Below are 26,693 nucleotides of genomic sequence, written 5' to 3' on the forward strand. Positions count from 1 at the left end.
CTAAGGAAGACAGGAGTTAGTTTTTTCTCTCAAGGAGCTCACAACACTATATACCCACAAAAGTAATGAAGAGGAGGAAGCAAGAGAAAGGAGAGGGAACAGGCAAGGCTCCCTGTGGAAGGTGAGATGTAAGCTGGGAGCTGAAGGGAGCCAGAGGAGCTGGGAGGCAGAGGTGGGAAAGGAGAGCATTCCAGGTGTGGGGAGCAGGCAGAGGAAATGCCTGAAGCGGAGAGATGTCCTGTTTGGGAAGCAGAAAGAGGTCAGTGTCATTGGAGAGAAGTCGATTCATGGAAAATTCCCGAGTGAATAACAAGTGCTTTCCAGTCTGTTAAAATATACCTATTTGATTTTTTGCATGTCATATTATTTGCCCAGCACTTTATTATTTTGTCAAAGAGCACTTTTTCCCACCTTTATATAGAATGCCACCAAGAATCGGAACTGATTTGATTTGGAGGATCTTCTCAAGTTCTTCCTAGAATGTCTCTGCCTATCCATTGTTAGCAACTGCTGTTGGTCATTTTTACTAATACTCATCATTAGTATTGTAATGTGTGATGACCAAATATCCTATGAAAAATGATTTTCTTTTCTTTTGAGTGCACAATAATACATGCTTATTAATCTCCCTTTTTAGTTTTGTTTTGTTTTTGCTTTTCCCAAGAGTACCCGTAAGACATCCTTCTATTTAGCTATAAATTCCTTTTCTTTTGCTTTTCTTTATAGAAAGAATGTAAAGATTGAGAGGCTTCAGCTCCTTCATCAATATAATCCGCTCACCGGCCATTGGACAAGGATGTTGTATTTAGCATACCCATAATCTAGTTAAAGTTTGTGTTTTAAATCAGTTTAAAACCCAGTGACTCTTAGCATTTCTGAGTCCTTTTATGGTATTTCAACCATCACTGCAAAATAGGAGGGAACCGCTCTTGGCCGAGGGCCACTTTGTACTTATTTTTGTTTCATGGGTTGCCATGGTGGGAAAAGTTAATTTCCAATCAATCAACAAGCATTTATTAAGTGCTTACTAGGTGCCAGGCAATGGGCCAGGCTACTGCCAGTGGTTCTCTCCATGGACAAGATAAGAAAAAGGGGCAACGAGGTGGCGGAGTAAATGGAGCACCTGCCCAGGAGTCAGAAGGACCCGAGTTGACATCTGGTCTCAGATACTTACTAGCTATGTGATCCTGGGCACATCATTTAACACCTATTGTCAGCATCCCTTCCAAAAAAGAAAAAAGAAAGAAAAAAGAAAGGAAAGAAGAAAGAAAAACCGCTTCCGTGTAACAGGTGCATTGTCTTTACGGAATGCTGCTGAAATTCTTGATAATTTATTCTTTTCAATATTTCTCCCTGAAATAATGTCAACTGAATTCAAGCCTATAATAGGAAATGATTTAAAAAATAGAATTAAATAGATTTTTAAAATAGATGTTGATAGAGGTGAGATCACATTCAGTCTATCTGGGGCAGCTAGATGGAGCACCAGGCCTTGAGTCAGGAAGACCAAGTTCAGATTTAACCCTCTTTGCCTCAACTTTTTCATCTGTAAAAGGAGCTGGAGAATGAATTGGAAAACCGCTTCACTATCTTTGCCAAGAAAATCCCAAACAGGGTCAAAATGAGTCAGGTACCATTGATGTGACTGGATAACAAAGTAGGTAAGTCACTTCCTTCTAAGGAAGAAGATGAAAATGCTTTCTTTCTTTACTTCCTTTTCCCTCCCCCACTTCTCTTTCTCAGGCAGACATCAGCCTGAAGCAGAGGACAGATTTTAAACTAATAGAAACTATTTTGAACAAGCCTCTGTGGTTTTTGGTTACCATGGTTCTAAAGCTGCTACATTGATTTACAATTATAATCTACCAAGAGAATGAAGATTTTCTTTCTCAAGACATACTTATTCATTTTATTTTAACCTATTATAGAGAATTAATATTTACATAAGTTTTCTATGCCTATTGTATTATATCTATTGTACTTATGTGGAAACTGAGGCTCAGAGGTTCATTAATAGTGTGATTTGGGGTTAATTAAATACTTCTTGTTCTATTCATGTGGATATATTGTATTTTTGTATTTATAATTTTTCTTTAATTCAGATTTTTGCATGTGCTTTAATTTGCTATTGGACAAAATAGTCAACAAGCATTTACTAGGCTTGGGGATAAGCATGGTATTGTGCTAAGCATCTACAAAGAAAGGAAAACACATATCCCTGCCCCCAGAGAGCTTATGTTTAATAGGAGACAACCTGAAAATAACTATATACATTCAAAAGCTATAAAGTATAAGTGGAAAATATTTTCCAAGGAAAGGAAACTAACAGTAGGAGGAAAGAAAGGTTCCTGGGGAAGGATTCTTGCTAGTTCAGAACCAGAAGATCGCTGCACACTTCAATACTGTATGAGGATGTATTCTGATGGAAGTGGATATCTTCAACATAAAGAAGAGCCAACTCACTTCCAGTTGATCAATGATGGACAGAAATAACTACACCCAGAGAAGGAACACTGGGAAGTGAATGTAAACTGTTAGCACTACTGTCTATCTACCCAGGTTACTTACACCTTCAGAAGCTAATACTTAATGTGTAACAAGAAAATGGTATTTACACACATATATTGTATCTAGGTTATATTGTAACACATGTAAAATGTATGGGATTGCCTGTCATCAGGGGGAGGGAGTAGAGGGAGGGAGGGGAAAATTTGGAAAAATGAATACAAAGGATAATGTTATAAAAAATTACTCATGCATATGTACTGTCAAAAAAAGTATAATTATAAAATTAATTAAAAAAAAAAGAATTCTTGCTAATGGTAGTCATTTGAACTGGTTTCCTTTTGTTCACCTTTATTTGTGGTCAATTCTTTTTAATTTCTAATACAATTTTTTTGTTTTTTTTTTTTTTAAGAATTAGGTCTACTTTCTTTTTTTGTTAATCAATGTTGTTTTCTATGTTGATCTGTTTTTCTTTCTTTCTTTCATTTATTTGTTTGTTTGTATATTTATTTGCTTAGGCAATTGGGGTTAAGTGACTTGCCCAGGGTCATACAGCTAGAAAGTGTTAAGTGTCTGAGGTCAAATTTTAACTCCTCCTGAAGTCCTCCTGACTTCAGGGCTGGCACTCTATCCACTGCACCATCTAGCTGCCTTAGATCTATTTTCTTAATTTTTAAAAACGGCTCTTATTTCTATTTACATTTTTTTTAACTTTTTATTTTGTGAATCTCTTCTTTGATTTTCAGGCTTTCTACTTTAGTCATTGTGATTGTGAGTGTGTATTTGTGTATTTTGTATTTGTGGCTTTTCTAGTTTTTGATTTTAGTTGATTTCTCAATTCAAGTCTGTACTTGTGTGATTTGAGGATGGTCACTTTACTGAACTGGGTCCCTTCCTCCTTATTTTCCCATTCTCTGCTTTTGCCAGGTTGTATTTGAAAGAAAAATAACCTAACACCAATACCAGAGGCCTTCACTTCAAATGAATTAGAGGCTGAAGTACTAAGGCTATGAGTTAAGAAAGAATTATGGGATACAGGTAGAAAATGTTCAAAGTCTCTAAGTGAGCCAACTGGCCAAGATGTAGGGGAGTTACTATTAGGTTAGAGAAAATTGATACTGGGCTTTTGGGAGAGGGTGGAGATGGCAAAAGCAGAGAATGGGAAAATAAGGAGGAAGCCCAGAGAGAAGGAATAGAGAAATATACTTTGAGTTGGCAATAAAAAGGGAAAATCCCCCAGCAGGTCTTCTGTTACCCAAAAAGCAAATCTGCTTCCTTTCCTCAAAGAGCTCCCCAACTGTCAACTACATAATCCTCAGGCTGAAGGGCACAAAAATAACCTGGCCAGCAGCCAACATAAAAGAAAAAAATAAATACTTCATCATTTCAGCATTTGAGGCGAACTTAATATGTTTATCAAGGAGATTGCTATATGTGAAAAATGAACACTGGGTTCCTTCACTTTTGGGGAGAGAGTGTTCACTCTGGAAACTAGGGATAGATTTTATTTTAAATTTATTTATTATTGGTTTTATTTTGTTTATTATTTATCATTGTATCTTTATAATTTATTTAGAAATAGAAACTCTTTGGTTTGTCTTTTAAATAACCTTTTTCATCTATGCCCCATCACTCTTTCCAGGCTCAGTGCACATTACTTTCTCTCTCACATTCAGAAATCCAGTCAAACTGGCTGTCTCTGTTCCTCACACGTGATACTCTTGTCTCAGTGTCTTTGTATTGGATGTTCTTCATGCTGGAATCTTAGGGCAGCTAGGCGGTACACTAAATAAAATCCTAGGTCTGGAATCAGAAAATCCTGAATTCAAATCTAGCTTCAGGGACTTATTAGTTGTGTGACACTGGGCAAGTCACTTAATTCTGTTTGTCTCTGTTTCCTCATCTGTAAAATGAGCTAAAGAAAGAAATGACAAAGCACTCCCATATCTTTGTCAAGAAAACCCCAAGTGGGATCACAAAAAATTTGGATGTGATTGAAAATGACTGAATAACAATAGCCTGGAATGCATGTTTTCCCTCCCTCTCTTCCCCTCATAGAACCCTTTCTTCCCTTAAGATACTTCTGAAGGATCAGTTTTGCTGTGCCTTCTTCCTAGTTCCCACCACACACATCTTCCCTTTCAGATAATTTTGTATTTATTTTCTTTCATACATTGATCCTACATATATTTACACAAATCCTTGTTGCCTCTCCCATTAGAATCTAAAGTTTGTTGTGAGTAAAGATTCTTTTGTTCTTTGTGTCACCAACATTTGGAACAGTACATGGCACACAGTAAGTGCTTTAAAAATGCTTCTTAACTGATTGTTAGGGGCTGAATCTCCGATTTCTTTGGCGTAGGGAGCTCCTCATGAAATTCTTGTGATAGCACTGTTAGTGCTATTCCTTCTCTGGAAGGTATAGTCTTAACAATATGTCTAGAGCAAAGAAAGATTTAAGTGGCTTGTCCTATGTCAGGGGCAGGATGTGAATCCTGGTTTTTCCTGGTTCTGAGGTCGGTGAGGAGGTATTATATCATGATGCTTCTCAATATCTTGTTATCAGTCACAGTTGTTTCTTCACATGCATCCATCAAATCTGATCATTGGTGGGGTGTAATTGAAGCAGTATCTCTGAGAGCAAACAGTTGGATGCCAGACCTGGGAGAGAACTCGGGACTAAATAGTCCATGTTCCTTTTAGAGAGGAGGAAACTAGCATTCTTTGTTTTTTAGAAAGGTGATTGAAATTTGACCTTCTTCAGGAACAGGGGAGAAAGCAGTGATCCCTGGTCTCATTCATGATTTAGGGCAAGCAGTAAGCAAATAGAAGACCCCTCAGTTCTCCTCTTTCATAACATATCAAGGAAAAGCCTTTAACAAGCATCCATAATATGGCGGGCACTCACTTAAGCACTGGCATACAAAGAATGGCAAAAAGTAAAAGGCAGTCCCTGACTTCAAATGCCTCACCTTCTAATAGAGGAGGCAAGATGTGAAAATTTATGTGCAGACATGATGTAGCCAGGATAAACTGGAGATAATTTCAGAGGGAAGGCACTATCATTAATAACTTAAGGTGGCACAGGTAATACTTAGTGGATCCAGGAATCCAACCTTTTGAAGACCCAATCTCACATTCTGTTCCCACAGCACCAAATTTATTATTCATTATAGACAAACTATTTTGGAAAAACCAGATTATGAGTGGATGTGCTGAAAAGCTTCCTCTCTCTATTTGAAAAGAGGGAGAATTTATCTTGAGGTGGCCATCCTTTCTTCAAGTAGGATGTTTCTGCTTCTCATTTGATTTTCACATTTTCAACCGGAAGCCCCTCACCCAAACCACAACATTGGGGAAATCTGAGAAGCCTACTAGAAGGGACACAAAATCAAAACAACTTGTCAAAGGGAATATCCCTCCTGGGATCCCAAAGACTTAGGTACCCCCAGAAAAGTTGAACCACCAAATGAGATAATATTTATGACAGTACTTAGCAGAGTGCCTGGCACATAGTAGGTGCTATACAAATATTTATTCTCTCTTCTTCTTCTGCTACTTACAAATCTATGCTTGATGAACATTTTTCAAACAGCGGGATGAAACTTAGTATTTTTCTTAAGTCAGGTGGGTCTTAACCTCTTATTAGGTCATGTATCTTTTGGAAGTCTTATGAAGCATAGAAATCCATTCTTAGAATAATGTTTTAAATGCATAAAATAAGATACATATGATTGCAAAGATAACCAATGATATCAAAATAATTGTGTATTTTTCCTATCCAAGGTAATGGGACCCTTGAAATCTCTTCATGATTCTTTGGGAATCCATGAACACCTGAGTAAGAACACCTACTCTAAGGTATACCTGTTTTTTCAAGAGTGACCTTCCTGGTTGGTATTTTCTATGTTCAAAGACAACATAAAATGCAAATAAGTGAAAAAGAAGGAAAATGCTCTGAGCTTCAGGCAGGATACTGACCCTGTGGTTGTTAAACACAATGCCAATCTATCATTTTCATCACACAACGCAGGAGGAGAGCAAAGAATAGTGCTCCAGAGTCACTTGCCCCAAAGCTGCAGAGCAGATGATGAACAGGTATAATAATTAGCACAGTCCAAAGATTCAAGAATCTTGATAAAACCATTGGTTGAATTGAGCCTGCTGGCAATGAAATGAATCACTTTGGTCCTGCCATATTTATTAATCAGCTCCGCAGATGTCCCAGACATTAAATCACACCAGGATTTGAGAATGGAAAATTAGGGGAAAATAAGATCTGGATTTTGGTGCATGAGGAGGAATCTTCTTTTTGCTAAAAGAGATGTTGGAGCTGAGGTCATTCCTAGGGAGATGTGAGACTGGAGAATAAGTTTATATCTTGGTGAAATAATCAACTTAATATGAAAATTGAGAAGAGCTTTCAAGACAGAAAGGAATCATCAATTCATCAGCATTTTAGGTGTATACCATAAGCTAAACATTGTGCTAAGCACTGGATATACAAAAAAGGCAAAAGATGGCCCTTACTTTTAATCTAATGGGTGATACTGTAGGGTCTGGAGCTCCTCAAGCAAGGGATTTGGAGTCACTCTACAAAGGGGCACCCCTCAGTACGAGTGGATTACTGATCCTGAGAAAAGAGGTCAGGAGCTCCAGTGTGATTATGCAACCTGTTTAATCAGAAGGGTTACTAAACAGGGGCACAGTGTGAAGCAGCTGTCATATAATTCAATGCATCCAAATCCTTACAACCCCTCCCCTCCCCAATAAATTTCAGGGTAATTATAGAAATCACACAAAGGGAGGAGGAGTTGAGAGGCATCCTTATATAAGTCACTGGAGATTTGTATTATGCTTAGCAGGCAGTTCTAATTTTGGGCCTGGGTCCCAGGTATCACACCAGCACCTAACAGCCAAGGTCATATGTGGACGCAGTGAAGGTTATGTTCTGGCCACTGTGTCCTTGCTATGTCTTGTTATAGTTTGCATCTGGTTACTATATCCTTGTTACGGCTTTCAACCCAAAAGGGACCCTATAAAGATCATAAATAAATATATGCAAACAAGTTATATGCAGGATAAATAGACTGTTGTGATTTGTGTTTTGTCTTTTGTTCTCGAAGAGGACATAAAAGTTGGGTGAGATTTAAGGCTGGGCAAGGTCACCAGTCTCACTTTTTCCCTCTGGAGCAATCCCAACACACAGTAGGCATTTAATGAAGTGGGACTGGGAGAAGCTTGCTATAAAAGAAGGGGTTGTAATTGGAACTTGAAGGAAGTCAGGAAGCCAGGAGGCTCAGCAGGGGAGGGGACAGCCAGAGAAAAAGCCTGGAATCAAGAAATGCTGTGTCTTGTTTGTGGAATAGCCAGGAGGCCAGTGACACTGGACTGAAGAGAACGTGTGGGAGAGTTCGGTTGGAAGGTAGGAGGGGGGCTTAGAAGGCCAAGCAGAGAATTTTGTGTTTGATTCAGGATGTGATAGGGAGCCACTGGAGTGGCTCAGAAAATCTCTTCAGTGGCTGAATGGAGGCACTTGCGGCCGGCAGACCTAGACTAAATTAATCCAGGTAAGAGGCATGTGGGGCTGCAACAGAGTCAGGGCAGCCTTAGAGAAGAGAAGGGAATGTATTCAAAAGATGATGCGATGGGAAACTCGACAGGCCTTAGTAACAGATTGCATTTGGGAGGTGAGAGAGAGAGAGAGAGAGAGAGAGAGAGAGAGAGAGAGAGAGAGAGAGAGAGAGAGAGAGAGAGAGAGAGCGCCAGGTTACCTCACAGGTCGTGTGCATGAAGGACTAGGAAGATGCTTTTGCCTGCTAAGGAAATAGGGAAAGTAAGGGTGGTGGGGGTAAGGTTTGGAGGAAAAGTCATTAACCTTTTGGAGAAGTTGAGTTTAAGATGTCTCCTGGACATCAGCTTGAGATTTTGGACATCGGCAGAAAGACGGAGGCAGGATAAACAGGGGAAATCATTAGCAGAAAGATGGTAATCAAATCCATGGAAGTTGATGAGATTACCAGTGGCATAGGATAGAGGGAGAAGAAAATGGTTCCTAGAACAGAACCCTCAGGGACACTTATTACCAGGGCTGTGATCTGGATGAGGACCCAGCAAAGGAGACAGAAAAGGCATAGTCAGATGGGCGAGGTTACAGACAAGAGTGACCAGCAGCAACAAAAGCTGCAGAGAGCTCAAGGAGAATGGGATTAGGGAAAAGCAACTTTAGAGAGAACAATTAATTTTAGTGGAATGAAAAGGTTGGAAGCTCAACAGTGGGGCAGGGACCGCTATAGTTCAAATTTAGCCACAAAAGGCAGAAGAGAGGGCAATAATTACATACAACACACACATATGTATATAAGTATATGGTATATATAGTATATGTATATAATAATTATTACCATCAACAGCATCAGCATTAGCACCATGGAAAACAAATACTTGAAGCTTTCTTAAAGACTCAAAAAAGACCAAAACACATTATTTTTTGTTTCTTTTTTCTTTGGTGATAAGCAAGGCTAAGTGACTTTCCCAGGATCACACAGCTGGCTTTGAACTCAGCTCCTCCTGACCCGAGAGATAGTGCTCTATTCATGTGCCACTTTACTGCCCCAGAACATTATATTTTTAAATATCATTTTTCTTATTTTCTGGGGCCTTTCTTTCTTTTTAAAAAAGTATTTTACTCATTGCTTTTAAATTTTTAAAGACTCTGAACATCAAACATCACATGAAAACTGAAAAGTACTTTCATCCAATTCAAAATTATGTATAATTTTTTGTTAAAATCATTATTATAATCTTTCTTAAAATTATAGCCTTTTATTTTCAAAATATATCCACGGATAATTTTTGACATTCATCCCTACAAAACCCTGGTCCAAATTTTTTTCCCTCTCTGCCCCCAGTTGGCAAGTGATCCAACATATGTTAAATGTGCGCAATTCCTCTATTATGTATAATTTTTTTAATTAAAACTTTTTGTTTTCAAAACATATGCATGGATAATTTTTCAACATTAACCTTTACAAAACCCCTCCCCTAAATGGCAAGTAATCAATATATGTTAAACATATATGATAAAGCCAATATATACGTATTATGTATAAATTTTTTAAAGCAATGGGCAGTGTTGTATCACCTCTGGCCTACATTGCTGAAAATAAATGTAAGCCATAATGAGGCCATCAAGAGATGCGATCTGTAACCATCATAGGATATTTGCAGAAACAGAATTATGTGTTTCTACGGCTAAAAGTAGGATGTTTACATCCATATGTCATTCACGCTTGCCTAAGATGTGCCACTCCAAACTCAGCACTTATTGGGTTTTTATCTGGCAGGAGTTGGTCCACTTGCCCATTACCTTTAAAACTAATTCGTACTAAGCATTGTTAGGTTCCACCGGTCCAGGTCCACTCCACTCACCTGAACTTAACGCGTGCTCCACTTCTTCCATGATTATCCGAGGGGACACTGTATTGCCGTCAGTCCCTTCCACCTCGTAGTTTGGCAGGGTCCCTTGAGAAGTTGTCTCTTCCACCTTGGGCCTGGATGAAGCTGGAAAAGTCGGTGTCCCACTAGGAAGGAGGTCGGCTCCATGGGGGGTAGTTGTGGGGGTTCCCAAGAACTCTTCACTGCTCTCTTTGTGGGTCGTGCTTTTAGCTGTAACGGAGTTTGTGGCCACACTGGTGGGGGACACCTTCGGGGGTAACCAAGATGGCAATGAAGATGCAGCCTGGGAGGAGGTGACTGCCTCTGTGTCTGACGGAGGAGGGGAAGCTGTACTTACAGCTTCTGTCTCGTTCCTGGTTGTTGGTGTGGCGGAGCTCAGTCCTGCAAGCGTGGTCGTAGTCTCACCTTGGCTGCTCGTTGGCCATGTTCTGACTGAGGTCTGGGTCTGGGCTGTTCCTTCGTGGTCCAGACCCACTGTGGTAACTGCTGATTCCTCTACGGAGGCTTGGCTCGTGCTCTCCGGGTCTCCAGGTATTAGTGATGTATTTCCAGGAAGTGGAGTTGTCTCAGCTGATAATGTCACTGTCAGCAATGAGCTATTCTGTGTGTTATTGCTGGAGGAGGTGGTAACATCAACAGTGTTTTGGGGAGGATTGGTCCAGGTTGAAGATAATGTAGTAAATTTTGCCGGAAGAGAAACAGGAAAAGTGGTTGATGTAGGCAGACTTTGTACTTTTAAACCTGTGGAAGAATTAATGACATGCTGTTAATATTAAGATAATATTATCCTAATTCAACCAATGGTATGCTGGCAAATATTTAACAACTGGCTTTTGGGGGGGGGGGAAAGCAATAAATCTGTACCTCTGAGACCCTATAAAGTTTAGATTACATTATTAACATTTTCTCTGTCACTGCTGGGAAATATTTAACAATTGGCTTTCAGGGGGGAAAAAAAGAAAAAAGTAACAAATCTGTACCTATGAGACACTATAAAGTTTAGATTACGTTATTAACATTTTCTCTATCACTGCTGGGAAATATTTAACAATTGGCTTTCAGGGGGGAAAAAAGAAAAAAGTAACAAATCTGTACCTATGAGACACTATAAAGTTTAGGTTACATTATTAACATTTTCTTTATCACTGCTGGGAAATATTTAACAACTGGCTTTCAGGGGGGAAAAAAGAAAAAAGTAACAAATCTGTACCTATGAGACACTTTAAAGTTTAGGTTACTTTATTAACATTTTCTCTGTCACTTTAAGTCTAGACAATCCATCAGTCATTTGCAGTATTTGTTGATTTCTACAGTATAAGTGTGGATATTGAAAATTTAAAAACCAGCTCTTCTGAGCCCATTTGACTGGCTCCAGCATACTCTCTCTTGTATATAGTTATATTTATCTCCTCCCAGTTTTGAAAGGAACTTCATGTTATCCTCTCTTCAGTTTTGTCGAGGAAATATTTTTTCCCCCAATTCATTTGTCTCATTTCATCTAAATGTCAAGAGAGAGTTCTCTGAAGGCTTGGGAGGAGTGGACCAGAGATAACTGGTCAGACAGTAATACACTGAAGAAGATGAATAACCATTTACTTGCTGTTTTCTTGCAACCCAGATTTTCCCTAAGCCTGGATCAAGGAAAACTGATGTGAGAAACTATGTAACCTCATCTTCAGGAATTCCTGTTGCATGGGATTTGATGGCAAGAGCCTTATTCAGTTCTGATGAGGAAAGCAAGTTGGATGGCATTTCTAGTTATAGTTAGTGGGTTCTAAGAGGGTGCTCTGTGCTTTTTGAAGGAGAACCAAGAATTTGACTCTTGCAGTGATCCTCAAACTTTTTAAATAGGGGCCAGTTCCCTCAGACTGTGGGAGGGCCGGACTAGAGTAAAAACAAAAACTCACTCTCTCTGCCCCTCAGCCCATTTGCCGTAACCCAGCAGGCAGCATAAACATCCTCAGTCCACTGCATTTGGCCCGCGGGCCGTAGTTTGAGAATCCCTGCTTTAAGGTATAGGGAGATCATTCTGATTCTTCCCCTTGAACTCATTTCACTAAATATTGTGCAAACTGAAGTGCCATTTGATTTCACAGTCATAATACATGAAGCAAAAACTGTGTCAAATGAACATTGAACATTTATTTAAATGTTAGTCAACTTATCTCCCGTGATGCTGAGAATTAGAAACACTTAAGAGCAGAATCTGGGATCATGAGAAGGAGATTTAAATGGATTTATTCCACCAGACAATGAGTAACTCATTTAAGATCATATCACTACTTGTTTGTACCAAGGTTCAGGCTTGCTATTTGTGCATGACTTCGGGCATGTCACTAAAGCTCAGAATCTCTATCTGTGAATGGATAACATAGAATTTGAACCAACCTCACAAACTTATTGATCAAGTAGAGGTGAAAATAAGTCATGTTTTAGTGTTTTATACAAATGCAAACAGTATTATTATTAGTGGCAGATGTTATTTATATATACATATGTGTATATATTTAAAAAAATCTTCAAACAGCTCAAAGAGCCCCAGTTAGCTTCCCTAATTTCTTTACTCCCAACCAGCCGTACTTAACCATCCCGCCATTTAGGCTGCCCTTCATGAAAGGCAACTGGCCAGTGGTTAAGGCTCAGGTGATGTGCCAGATGCAGATTCACTGTCTATATCTAGCTCTCTTCTTCTCCCTTTTGTGCCTGGTTTTGGGAATCCGTCTGTCAGAACCCTGATCTCCACCCCACCTTATTTTTTTTCTGTGGACAGTTTCACCTTGGTTGCCAGTCTCATGGACCAAGTCTCTCTTGGCTGATGCTGCCAGCAGACTGAGGCAAAGGGAAACAGAAACTCTGAATTTACCCCGGAGTGAATTCCAATATGTGCATGAAGTAATATTTTCCAGAGTTTTGCAGTGTACTTTAGAAAGCAGGGATGGGGGGAGAGGGAAAGATACTTGAAGCCTAAAGTGCTAAATTAAAATACATGAAAGAGAAAAAAAGAGAAAGGAACTCCCTCTTTGATGGACACATAGTAGCTTCAAAAGAGTTCCCGTATTTTGACTCGGGAGTTTTGCTATGGACTGTGGCAGTCCATTGAATATATAAGCATGTGAATGCCAACCAAAGTGTTTATTTTTGAAAAGAACTACTTAGGGAGGGCAAACAGCCTTCAATTAAGTTGGAGCCTGCATCAAAAAGAGTGAAAGCATTCTAGTAAGAAGTTGTTAAATTTCAGAATTGTCTTCCCTTTTATAGTCAATTTTAAGTAGTTATTTAGGCACTCTTCATTCTGATCTGGATCATATAGAAAAAGAAAAGATAATGGCAAATAAAGAAACCTCTCTCTTTTTCTCTCTCATAATTTATTGCATTGACAACAAAAGAGATTAAAATTATGACTTCACAAAAAATTAGAAATGATCATCTAAATATGTAAATTTTATTGGGTGCAAAAACGAATTTTTCCCTGGATTTATTATGTTGTTAAATCAAGGAATAAGAATGGAATGTATGCAACAAAGCTTTTTGATGAACTTCAGAAGTGAAAGTCTTTTAGTATTATTCTATAAGGCAAGTGCATGTAAGGTGACACTGCTAAGTTGCCGGAATTTGTTCTGGCTTTTGTGAATAATGATTTTTATGTACCTCTTTGAGCTAACATTTCTCTCTAGGAGCCAAAATATAATTGAAGTCTGAAAATTGTACTTTTGTTTTAACACTGTACTCAAAAGAATATCATATAGAATGTGATCAGAGGAAAATGAAAAGAACCTAAATGTTCTAAAATATTTAAAACAACTCGCTTTGTGGTGGCAAAGAAATGGAAATTGCAGAGATGCCCATAAATTGGGGAATGACTGAATAAGTTGTGGAATATGATTGTGATGCAATACTACTGTGCTGTAAGAAATGATGAGCTGGTGAATTTTGGAAAAATGTGGAAAGATTTGAGTGAAATGAAGAAATGAACAGAACTAAGAGAATGATTTATAAAGTAACAGTAAAATTCTTCTATGAATAATTGTGTATGGCCAAGTTATTTTGAGTATTATAAATACTTGAATCAGTTACAAAGGACCTATGAAGGATCATATCTACCCCCAGAGAAAGAACTGAGAAATAAAATTATGTACAACATATATGGGGAGGAAACAAGGGAGACAATTTGGAAATTTATATGTAATGAAAAAAATAAATTAATTAAAACTGCATTTGTGACCTGGGCAAAATCTTTAATATTGTGGTTGGAAATGCCAAAATTGATAGTTCAAAACTGAAATTCAAGAAGCATTGAGACATAAATCTGTTAAATACCAATGTATCTCAATTACAGTATGGCCAGCTAGGTGGCGCAATGGATAGAATGTTGGCCCTGAAGTCAGGAAGACATCTCCTTGAGTTCAAATTTGACCTCACACTTAATAGTTGTTTGATCCTGAGCAAGTCAACTGTCTGCCTCAGTTTCCTCATCTGCCAAATGAAATGGAGAAAGAAATGGCAAAACACTGTAGTGTCTTTGCCAAGAAAACCCTAAAAGGGGGGGGTGTCACAAAGAGTCAAACATAACTGAAAATGAATAAATACATCTCAAATACAGAAGAAAATACATAATTGTAAATTTTAATGCATTTGACATCTTCAAATGAGACATTTTAAATTATATTGCCATTTTATGAGTATTTAGAGAAAACTATTAAGTATTTCAAATTTATATACATCCTTATGGTGACAGTCACGTTAGTTTTCAAAAAGAGCTCTATTGAAAAAAAATCTTAGAAACTAAAAAATTCCATCAGTTAATATATATTAATATTTGTGAGAACAGAAAAAGCTTCATGAATGTTAAAATGGAAAAAATAAATTGTTATACAAGGATAGTCAAATTAACTCTTGTATTATAAAGTTTCAAACTAAAAGACCATGGATTTTTTTCTCAATAATATTTTTCCAAATATATGTAAAGATAGTTTTCAGCATTCATTTCTGTAACACTTTGTGTTCTAAATTTCCCCACCTCCCTTTCTTATCTTGCTCCTCCCCAAGACAGCAAGAAATGTGACATAGGTTATACATGTACAATCCTTTTAAACATATTTCCATTTTTTTTTGTCATAGTATAACAAGAAAAATCAGACCAAAAGGGGAAAAAACCATGGGAAAGAAAAAGCAAGCAAGCAAACAAATAGGTGAAAATACACATGTAGTCTCTATAGTTCTCTCTCTGAATATGAATGGCATTCTCCATCCAAAGTCTATCGGACTTGTCTTGGATCACTCCACTGCTGAAAAGGGCTAAATCTATCATAGTTTATCACATAATCTTGCTATTACTATGTACAATATTCTCCTGGTTCTGCTCCCTTTACTCAGCATCAGTTTATCTAAGTCTTTTCAGGTTTTTTTGAAATCAGCCTGCTCATAATTTCTTACAGAATAATATTAAATTACATTCATACACTGTAAGTTACTCCCCATTCCCAAACTGATGGGCATCCATTTAATTTCCATGTCCTTGCCACTACAAAAGGAGCTGCTACCAACATGTGGGTCCTTTTTGCTCTTTTATGATCTCTTTGGGATACAGATACATGGCTTTTTAAAATGTATGATTTAAATATGAGCTTTTGGAACAAATTTTCCTCTATATAGGAAAAATGAAGATGCCTGAGTTTCTTGTCCTAGTTAATAGAATGGGAAACTCAGAATTATATAAAACTGTTTACTGAAATTTGATTTGATTTTAAATTTATGGAAAACAGTGGAATTCATTAAAACTGAGATTATCTGGAATACACAGTGGATAGAGTGCTGGTCCTGAGTGAGTTCAAATTAAGTTTCAGACATGTGCTAACTGTGTGATCCAGAACAAATCATTTCACCCTGTTTGCCTCAATTTCTGCATCTGTAAAATGAACTGAAAGGGGAAATGGTAACCACTCCAGTTTCTTTACCAAGAAAACCCCAAATAGGGTCACAAAGAGGCAGAATGAAAAACAATTAAATAACAACACTCTAACCATCCCAACCAAAACTTGATGTGACATAGCATTTCAAGAGTGATAAAACTGATAATTCTGTAAAATCTAGAGCATTTTTTAAAACTGTTAGTTGTGTAATTGCTTTGTTTATGAAGTAAAAGTGTAAGTATGCAGTAGTGGAAAGCCTTGGGATTCTTTTATCAGCATCCCTGACTGTCCATTACATACAACTCTGCCAGTATATTATCTGCACTATCATCAGACAAGGTAATTATGATAAATTTGTGGTATATACTTATGCTGCAGCCCGCTTCAAAAACGAATTCCTCATAATTTGCTATGTAAAATCCTCAAATACCAGTGTTTTGTTTTGTGATGGCTTATTTTAACAATTGGTGCTTATTTTACAATATGATATGATAAATCGATGGGTCTTGTATATATAGATGTGAAAATTGGAAGCTTAGAAAGATAAGGAAAAATGAGCTGAAAGTTTTTGAAAAGCCTGACATGAGCCAAATGAATATAAACGATATAGTTTTAAGGGAAATCATGAATTTTGCTACAACTATAAATCATTTCCAGTAATAATAGTAAATAGTTGCATAGCCTTTTGTGCTTTTTCTTTAAAAAAATTTATATTTGTTTATATAGTCTTTTAAAGTTTTGCAAAAAGTATATTACAGATATTATCTCATTTGATATTTACACCCTGTGATGCAGGTGTGATTATTATTGTCTTTTTATAAATGGGCAAATTGAGGGCAGAGATCAATATACCCAGGGTTATATTGTTAGTCAATGTCTGACTTTACATGTCTATAAGTCCAGTATTTTATGAATTATGCAACACGGCTACCTCAATAGCAGTTAGAATTAATATTAACTTGGTAACAATTGTTGTGCCTTACTAAATTGTGGGATTTCCTATTGTTAGCTGGGACTTCAATTTGATTTAATTAATTAGCTAATTAAATGATTTTTTTATTTACAAAACATATCCATGGGTAATTTTTCAACCTTGTCTCTTGCAAAACCTTTTGTTCCAATTTTCCCCCTCCTTCCTCCCACTTCTCCCTTAACTGGCAGATAGTCCAATACATGTTGAATATGTTAAAATACATGTTAAATCCAACATATGTATTCATATTTATATAGTTATCTTGCTGCACAAGAAAAATCAGATTAAGGAGGAAAAAAAATGAGAAAGAAAACAAAATGCAAGCAAATAACAGAGAGTGAGAATGGCTTGTTGTGGTCCACACTCAGTTCCCACAGTCCTCTCTCTGGGTGTAGATGGCTCTCTTTATCACTGAACAAGTGGAACTGGTTTGAATCCTCTCATTGTGGAAGATGGCCACGTCCAGGGGAATTGATTGAATTTGACTTATACATAGTGTTAGTTCGATCCTATAGGATCCTATGTCCTATGTATATGTAGATTGTGGTAAAGTTTAGAGAAATATCCCTTCAAAGGCAGTAGTGAGATTTCCCCACCTTACTGACTTCCCTTATTGTTCTGATTCTCAGAGGCTGCAGACAAGATTCTCTCATTTGATTAGGAAAGTATCCCTTATTATGCTTCTTGAACAATGTGAAATTTGAAGTTGGCTCTTCCAGAAGACTTTTGACTTTTTCTGGGGTTCAAACAGAGTTAAGACAGCTTGTCCCCACATACCTAAGAAAGGTCAGTCTGTAATTTTTTGACCCAGCTCTCACTAAATGGTCTAGTGTTATAATAATTTTCCATTTCCTTTTCCAGTAAATTTCTCTTTTATAGAAAACCCTTCATATGAGTTTAGGACAAATTCCAATGATATTCTGGCATCTCTGAAACCAGAGATGAGAATTTAGGATCAAGGAAAAATCCTTATAGAAGTAGTCATTTTTCTAATTTTTATATTTACTAAGGTTTCAGCAATCCTTATGCTCACGGAGTTGTGCTATTAAAGTATATGGAATCCGTGAATGGAAATAGCAGATGAGCCTTCATTCACGAACTAATTTGGAGGATGATTAGTGTCTCTACTAATTACAGGACACTTTGTCTCATCCTCCCTTAGGAATCACACTTCATTTATTCATGTGAATTATAAGCAAAGTCTTACTCTGTGTGTGTGTGTGTGTGTGTGTGTGTGTGTGTGTGTGTTTATGACTGAAATAATAGAGAACACCAATAATTTCAAACTGCCTTTTTAGCACCCCAATTGTATTTCTCAAAGTGTTTTTTCTCTTGGATATAAGATATTGGGAAGCACATAAAAGCAGGAGTTTCTCATATTTAGGATAATTTCTTTTGTGAGAAAAGAGTTAGTAAACATACATTTATGAAGTGCTGCTATGTACCCACCCATTATATAGACGTGACTGTAAGAGTACCTTTAAGGTTTTATAGATTTAAAAGCATTCTCAGTGCTCTCATCATAATGAGTACGCAGCACAGTACAATGACAAAGCTCGTTATGAGTTGTACTGAGAAGAGTCAGATGACTTGATATTTTCCCCATCATTCTCAAAAGAAAATATGGCTTAATATCACATGAGATGTTCAGGGTGGGTCCCATGTGAATGTCGGATGGACTTCTAGTCCATACTAAACAGATGTTCAAGTAATAAATGAAATTATAACTCACTATATTCAAGTGATAATGAGGTATATCTGTTCACAACACAAGTTTTCCCCCAATTGCCTATTCCCCTGGACTATAACTTAAGTCTGAGAGACTTGGTCTACCCAAAGGCCCATTAAAGAGAAAAACATGCTTCAGGTTCCCTGGAAGAGTTGTCTCAGACCCTGCTCACCACTGATCTCACTATCCACTGTCAGGGTCATCAGAAGGAGACATCACTACCTTTGGATCTGGAGATCTCTGCCTCCTGCTCCCCATTAGATAAGGGGAAAAAATCCCAGCCTGCCTCTACATGGGACCTTTGGGAAACTTTATCTTCCCAGCTGTGTGACCCTGGGCAAGTCACTTAATCCTGCTTGCCTCCGTTTCCTCATCTGTAAAATGAGCTGGAGAAGGAAATAGCAAACTGTATATCCCATGTATATCTCTGCCAAGAAAACCCCAAATCGGGATGAGGAAGAGTTAGCCACGGCTGAATGAGCAAACATTAACAATCGATGTTCTTTAACTACATGGCAACTGAAGATGCTGTTCCTTGGATTCTTAACTTACGAGATAGCCCTTTTGTAGCCTGTAACCTCAGCCAAGTCTCATTTCCTATATAGCCAATGTTCTATCTTTTCTTCATCTTTCAGTCTCCACGTACATGACTAGAGAGTGTTACTGTCCCTTGCTAGTGACGCCATCCGATTTCTTTCTCTTACTTGTGCTCCGAGTCTGCATTCATGGGCAGGAAACTATGGAAAGCTTGAGAGTGCGGTGCCCTGAGAGAGCGAATTCATATTTAAGCTTGTTCGTTTCAGAGAAAGATGAGAAAGCACATCTATCTCCCTTATTTGGGCTTATTTCTGGAGTTTGCTAGTGAATGTTTGACAACCCTAGGGGAGGGACAATCACTTTCAAGTTTAACCTCCATTATTAACACTTCTTCAAGTAAGTCAGTTTGTTGGAAATTTAACAATTGATTCTTAGGAACCAGTTTGAACTGGCTAAGTCCCACCTCTCGTGTACCTCCTCACAGTGTAGATAGGATATCTTTCAGAATATGGTCTTATCCTTGTCAATGTTTCTCTGAATATAGTGACAATTATTATATATTATATATAGTGACAAATATTATAAATTGTTACAAAAACACATATCTGAAAAATACAATTCCATTCCTTTAGTTTCTTTGGACAGAATTTATGTACTTAGAAATAATATAACTGTCTTTAATTTCTCATCTCAATTTTCTAATGTCTGTCATTCTATCAGTCGGTCTGTCTTTCTGTCTCTAATTATCTAACCCATTAAGGCTTAATGCTTCCCTAAGACTTTTAGGATACCTCATGCAGACACATGTACATACATGCACACATTTAAAGAACTGACTCCTGGCGCATATCTGTGTGTATAGATATATTTATCTATATAAATGTGTGTGTGTGTGTGTGTGTGTGTGTGTGTGTGTGTGTGTGAATGTTTTGTTATACTCTAAGGACTGACTCATAATGAGAACCTACTTCCTCCACAGGAGATTTATTTCTGTAAGTGAAACAGCCTTTTATTCTGATGGGCTGTAACACAATTAAGTCTTATCTGGACCAGCCACACCTGGTTAACTGTCTCCGCAGATAGATTACACCAAGGTGAGAGTAACTGATAGCCTCAAATCTGTTGGTAAATTAGGGGGATGCTCCCCCCCAGCATGGGAAGACTTCTCCTGACCGAGTGAGCCGATTGTCATCTCCCCATTCCAAGGGACATGCCGGTGGTTGAAGCGGGTAACTGGGGTGCTTAGAGCTTATTCAGAATCACCTGAGGTCAGGATTCTAGAGGACAAATGGGCCCAGGGACAGCAGTGTGGGCCCAGTGTATGGGAGAATCCTTAAATCAGGGTAAAAGCGAGTTCCTGTTGGAGAGGCTGAGTGTATGTGTCACTATGGTACTAAAGGATTTTGTATGGTATGGGAGCTCTTTCCCCTGAGCTGGTGGGTATTTATAGAGACTAGTGACTCGCTTATGGTCACACAGCTTTTAAGTACCAGAAATGGAATTTGGGGCCGCTAGGTGGCACAGCGGATAGAGCACCAGCCCTGAATTCAGGAGGACCTGAGTTCAAATCTGATCTCAGACACTGAACGCTTCCTAGCTGTGTGACCCTGGGCAAGTCACTTAACCCCAGCCTCAAAAAAAAAAAAAAAAAAAAAAAAAAAAAAGAAACCAGAAATGGAATTTAATCCCACCTAACTCTTCTGAGCTCACGATTCTGCCCTCTATTCACTATGCACACTCTTAAATAATGGAATCATTTTTATTGACTGAGATAGTTATTGCTTTGTAGCCATCATCTTTTATTTATTTATTTTTTTGATCAGACCTTTGATGTAGGGAACTCCTGGTGAGAAAATTCTCCCTGCCACTGAAGACCAGTACCCACCGGCAAATTTTAGTTTTAGAGAATTTCCTTCAGGACCTATCAGGCAGGACCTTAAGCAGCAGGATGTAACACGCCTTAGAGTGAGGAAACGCTGAGTCCAACTAAGGCTTCAGTCACTTCAGGACTGTGTGATCATGAGCCTCAGTCTCCTTATCTCTAAAATGAAAGAGTTTGATTTGAAGACTTCTAAGGTTTCCTTTCACTTTATTTTTTTTTCCTTTAAATTTTTATTATTATTTTTTTGGGGTTTTTTTATTATTTTAAAAAATGTTTTCTCTTTTAGGTTTCAAACTATGATCCTATGCCTGACAAAGGCAACTCTTAGCTGACGTGTTTAATTGATTTCTAACCCTATCTTTTATACATGATTTTATTTATTTGGATGCCGAATTCAGTAAAATTGGCAAATGGTTATTTGTTTGCCATAATAATTAACCCATGGGTTATTTATTTAAGCAGTAGAGACTAACCTGTAATTAAATCCAATTTTCCTAAAACCAAAAATACTTGACATTGTGTTAGAGCTTGCTTGAAAATGGGCTTTTTTATATGCACAATTTTACATTATAGGCTACTCTTTAAAGAGTTAGCAAGGCACAGAATGCAATGATGATGATGGTAATAGTAGCTTGTGTGTGTGGGTATGTGTGTGTGTGTGTGTATTTATACACAATATATAAAGATATATAGACATAGCTCTTGAAAAGCACTTCACAAGTATCACATCATTTAAGCCTTAGAGCAGTCCTGTGAAACAAGTGCTATAACTGTCCAGGAGAGGTGGTGACTTACGCAGAGTTCTATAGCTAGTAAGTGTCTGAGGCGGGATTTGAATTCAGGTTTGTCCTGACTCTGGCTCCAGAGCTCTATCCATCATGTCTCTACCACTTTATCTATTTTACATCCCAGAGAAATAAATGAGGTCATCTGGGATACCTGGGAACAGACTTTCCCCCCATCAGTGGTTTGAGACAACAATTTATAAATTCAAGTAGAATGTGCTCCCAAAGCAGTGCTATCCTGGGGCACTTTTAATGTTCTTCCTTGATAGTCCCCTAAAAACAGAATAGATCAATCAGTGAATAATCCATTGCTTAGCACGGTATCTATCAGACAGCAGGTACGTAAATGTTTATTGAATTAAATATTGCCCCTTAGAATTGTACTTTTTTCCTTGCTATATTTTCTCAGTAATTATTCCTTTGTAAAAAGCTAGTTCGTGTTAATTGTTGATTTGATATTGTGGGAATGACATCTGGCTGATTGATTTGGGAGACATACCAGGTGGGGGCTCCTGAGTGACAATGCTATGGAAGATTGAGAAAAAGCCCCTCAGGCTTACCCCTAGAAACCTGAAAGGAGAAAGTGGGGCTATCTGTTGTACGCTCTGGGAACCCGACCTACTAATCTGAGTCTGATGTGGGATCATAGTCCCAGAGACCAGGTTACAGAAACATAATCCATTTGACTTAAGAAAACATAAAAACAAAACAAAACAAAACGATTTTCAGATGGAAACAAGATAATCCTTTCCCAAGTCTATTGCACTGTTGTTGTTTTTTTTTTTTTTTCCCCTTTAAAGCAAGTGGGGATATTTTAAAGACATCAAGTATAATTAAGATCAGAAGATCTGTGTTCCAATCTTACATTTTTTTCTTTCTTACTCCCCCCCCCCCAAATCTTACATTTTCTTGGAATCTTTTTAACTTTCAAGTGACTCTATCTTTTGGCTAGGATTTTTTCAGTTATAAAATGTGAGAGTTGTACTAAGTGATTTCAAGGGTTTCTTCTAGCTCTAAGTCTGATTTCATTGATATCCCATTAGTATGTGAAAGACGATATACCTGTCTGGCTGACCTGCTTCCTTACATAAGGAGTAGAGGGATATGTGGGTTACAGCTTCATTGTCACCTCTGCTTTGGGAGATAAGTTCTTTTTAGTGCTGTGAGGATTATATGGCAGGGTGGGACAGCCAGGCAGAATCCTGATTATTTTCTTGGCACGAGGAAGTTTCTTGGCTTTCTGGACTGGCCTTGTCTCTGCAAAACTGGTTTGCCTCTAAACAATGAGTCTCCTGAGTGTGGCTATCTTTTATTACATGCAATGAGAAATGGCTTTAGCCGGAGCTGAAGCCCCTCTGTCAGGATGGCCGTCTATGTTGGGGAACCGCTTTCTTTGGTTTAATCTACTATCATCCCTTCAGGGCCCCCAACCAGCCAGGTACCAGTAGAGGTAACAGGGGAGGAATTCGTTTCTCTTTGAGATTTTCTAAGATATCAACAAAAATAATTACAGATAAGAATTTAGCTCAATGGCTATTGCAGAAGGTTTCTAAAAACCATCCTAACCCTCTACAACAAATGCTTTGTTATTGTTCACTTGGGTCTGATTCTTTGTGACCCCATTGGGTTTTTCTTGGCAAAGGTATTGGAATAATTTGCCATTTTCTTCTCCAGCTCATTTTACAGATGAGAAAACTGAGGCAAGCAAAATTAAATGACTTTGGCACCCTCCACGAGGAAGTTTCTGAGGTCACATTTGAACCCCGGTCTTCCTGATACTAAGTCTATCTACTCTGACACCCATCTAACAATGTGTATGTTTCTATACGACCATAAAGACCAAATTATCAGATTTTTAAAGTTTTTTTTTATAATTTTGTGAAAATGAAATAAACAGATAATTTTTTTCTTTCTGAAAACCTACCACTGATCATTGCCTTTCATCTTTATATTTCATAGCATATCCACTTGGGATAAAATTGCTACTATATTTGTAGGCCTGTGAACTGGAGCGACTTTTTAGTTTTATTTTTTTAGCTAGTAGGGAAAGGCCTAGCTGTTCTGTACCTGCTTGATGGACACGTTGAGAAAATAGAACACAAACTATCAGAGGCACAAAGTTTCATAGCCATAATTCCCAATAAGGTGATTTGTGTGTCCACAGTATACCCAAGAGACCCATCCCTTTTTGTCAGGTTGCATGCAGGCTTGGCTAACTTGAGAATGTCCATTTTTCCATAGTCTTTAAGCATATCTGGTTATTCCCTCCTCTGCTCAACCATGCTACAAAATCACAACATCCCCAGAGTGGCCAAGAATCAAGCCCAAGGACCCCAGCGCCACTCAAAGGGACTCTGAGGTCACTGTGTGCTTAAGAGAACAGGGTGATCACGAGAGAGGATTTCTTTCCAACAACCTACTTCCAGTGAGATTCAAATCTAGTAAATATTTGGCGCACTCAACTGGCTTCTGATGCTGTTTCTGTCTACTAACCTCATTCCAGGCCATCCTTACACCTATTATATGTTATAGATCCCAATGATTCCTTTAGTTTGGGGCTGCCTGGGAAAAGATCTTAGATAAGGAATTCTGACTTTTCCAGGAAACCAAAGCAGTCAAAAAGACATTTCTAATCACTATCTGGCCAGCAGCCAGGACAGACAGTATCTGAAAATCATCATACAGAGCCTGTGCAAACTTAGAAGAACTAAAGCTATGTCTATGTAAAAAAATCTAATATTTATATGGCATATTTAGGTTTTTCAGAGTGCTTTCTGGTTTCCATCTAAGCCTTGTGAAGAATAATGAAAGTTGTTGTTAGCATCTATATGGAGCACACACGTTCTGTGCACTGTGTTTTACAAATATTTTCTTATCAGACAGATCTGCGAGGTAGTTTCCCCATTTTACAGATGGGAAAACTGAAGCATGGAGTGATTAAGCGATTTGTCTAGGGTCACATCACTAGCAAGTATCTAAGGAAGATTTGAACTATCTATTATGATGTCTTTTTCAACCTAGCCTTGGAGATATTTCATTTTGTCAAAATGAAAATTCAATCATGACCTGCAGAGGAAAATAAGACTTTTATTTTCATAGAGATCAGGATTTAGAGTTGGAAAGACCTGCGTTATACTCCTGCCTTATAGACTTATTAGCTGAGTTAACTTTGGACAAGTCACTTTCCCTCATCTGAAAGATGAAGAGGTTATAACTCAATAGACTTCAGGTCCACATTTATGGCACTATGAGCTTATATCCTTAATGATGGCGTAGCAGCAAATTTTAGGAATTTGGGTTCAAATTTTGACTCTTACACTTCCTGCCTGTGGGACCTTAGATAAGCCATGTAATTTCTCTCAGTCGGTTTCTTAATCTGTAAAACAGATGGAGGGGTATGTGTTGATTGAAGTGATTTCTAAGATGCCTTCCAACTAAAAAACAAAATTCCACCTAGCCAATGCCTCAGGACATACAGCAAGTAGGCTGGAACCATGGTATCCCTCTAGGATTTTGTGAATTTTGAGAATAGTCTCTATGAACACCAGAAAATGACCACCACAACAACCTATCACTTCCTTTCCATCAGATATGACTGCAGAATTCAGTTCTTGTGAGCTTAGCAACTGCTGTTGGTCAGCTAAGAGATTGCATACCTTAGTGGGGATAAACATCTCATCTAGAAGTGGTATTTAGCTATCTACAGGTTCATGGGGGTTGCAGTAGGGAAAGAGAAGAAGAAATAGAGAGAAAAGAAAAGAAAAGAAAAGGAGAGGAAAGGGCAGAGAGAGAGAGACAGAGGGAAGGAAAGAAGGGGAGAAAGGAAGAATAAGAGAGAGAGAGAGGAAAAAGAGAAATGGATAGATGGAGAGAGAGGAAGGAAAAGAGGGAGATGGGGAGAGAGAAAGAGAGAGAGAAAAAAAGAAAGGAGAGAGAAAGAGAGAGTGAGAGAAAGAGAGAGACAGAGACACACACACACACAGAGAGAGAGAGAGAGAGAGAGAGAGAGAGAGAGAGAGAGAGAGAGAGAGAGAGAATGAGAGAGAGAGAGAGAGAGAGAGAGAGAGAGAGAGAGAGAGAGAGAGAGAGAGAGAGAGAGAGAGAAGGGGGAAGGGAGGGAGAGAGAGGATTTCATAGAAAAGATTATTGTTTGTCCCTCATTCTCCAAGAGGTATGACATTAGGAAGGCCATGCCGTGACATTCAAGTGAGTTGGATTTGAGTGAGTGAGGGCTGAACAAGGTTACCTGGCTCACTTTCCCTTCCAGACCACCTGGGTCCAGTAGCCAGATATAACCAGAGAACATTTGCCTTAATCAGCGTGTCAGTGTGAGCACAGGACTGGACTGAGAGTGCGGCAAGGAGACCTTGTTGGAAAGAGGTGGGATGAAGGGTCTCTTTGGAGTCCTTGCCTGGGAGATCCTTTGCTGTTGCTTTTTCCTGGAATTAATTCAGGGATGTCATGGAGTAAATCTCTACTGGTTCCTCCTCATACATTATCCTTAGGGTTCATTAGAATGATGTGCCTTTTGATGTAAAGATCCGGGCCCGCCCCATTTGGTTCTAGCTGCCTCTTAGGCAAGGCTATCTCTTGTCAGGTTCCTCTGGGTCACAAGTTCTCATTCCCTGGGAGGTCACTTTTGGCCTTACGCCCAAGTAGAAGAGAGATGATAGAAGGGATACTGCTGGTGTAGGATTAACAAACAGGCAAAGGTCAAGCCAGTCTGTGGGCTGACAGCACTGCATCGGTGCAAAAACGAATCTGACCCGGTGTCGTGGACATCACAGCAGCATGCAACTATGGGAATCCAGGAACCCCCAACAGCCAAACACTAGCTTCATTTAAAGAGCCTCCTGCATTGTCTGCCTTATGTATGTGACGGCCAGAGAGAGCTTTTCTAGACCTGTAGACAAGC

At 38.4% G+C, this 26,693-nt stretch overlaps 1 protein-coding gene across 1 annotated transcript in view; it reads right to left on the reverse strand.

Moving 5' to 3' along the window:
- Positions 1–26,693, reverse strand: part of PARM1 (prostate androgen-regulated mucin-like protein 1) — a 108,523-nt gene that overhangs the window by 21,434 nt on the left and 60,396 nt on the right. The window contains exon 2 of the mRNA XM_074274597.1: positions 9,937–10,704. Coding sequence (XP_074130698.1) covers positions 9,937–10,704 — 768 coding nt within the window. The remainder of the gene's footprint in view (positions 1–9,936; positions 10,705–26,693) is intronic.

The sequence above is a fragment of the Sminthopsis crassicaudata genome, chromosome 6 (assembly GCF_048593235.1).
Source record: "Sminthopsis crassicaudata isolate SCR6 chromosome 6, ASM4859323v1, whole genome shotgun sequence".
NCBI lineage: Eukaryota > Metazoa > Chordata > Mammalia > Dasyuromorphia > Dasyuridae > Sminthopsis > Sminthopsis crassicaudata.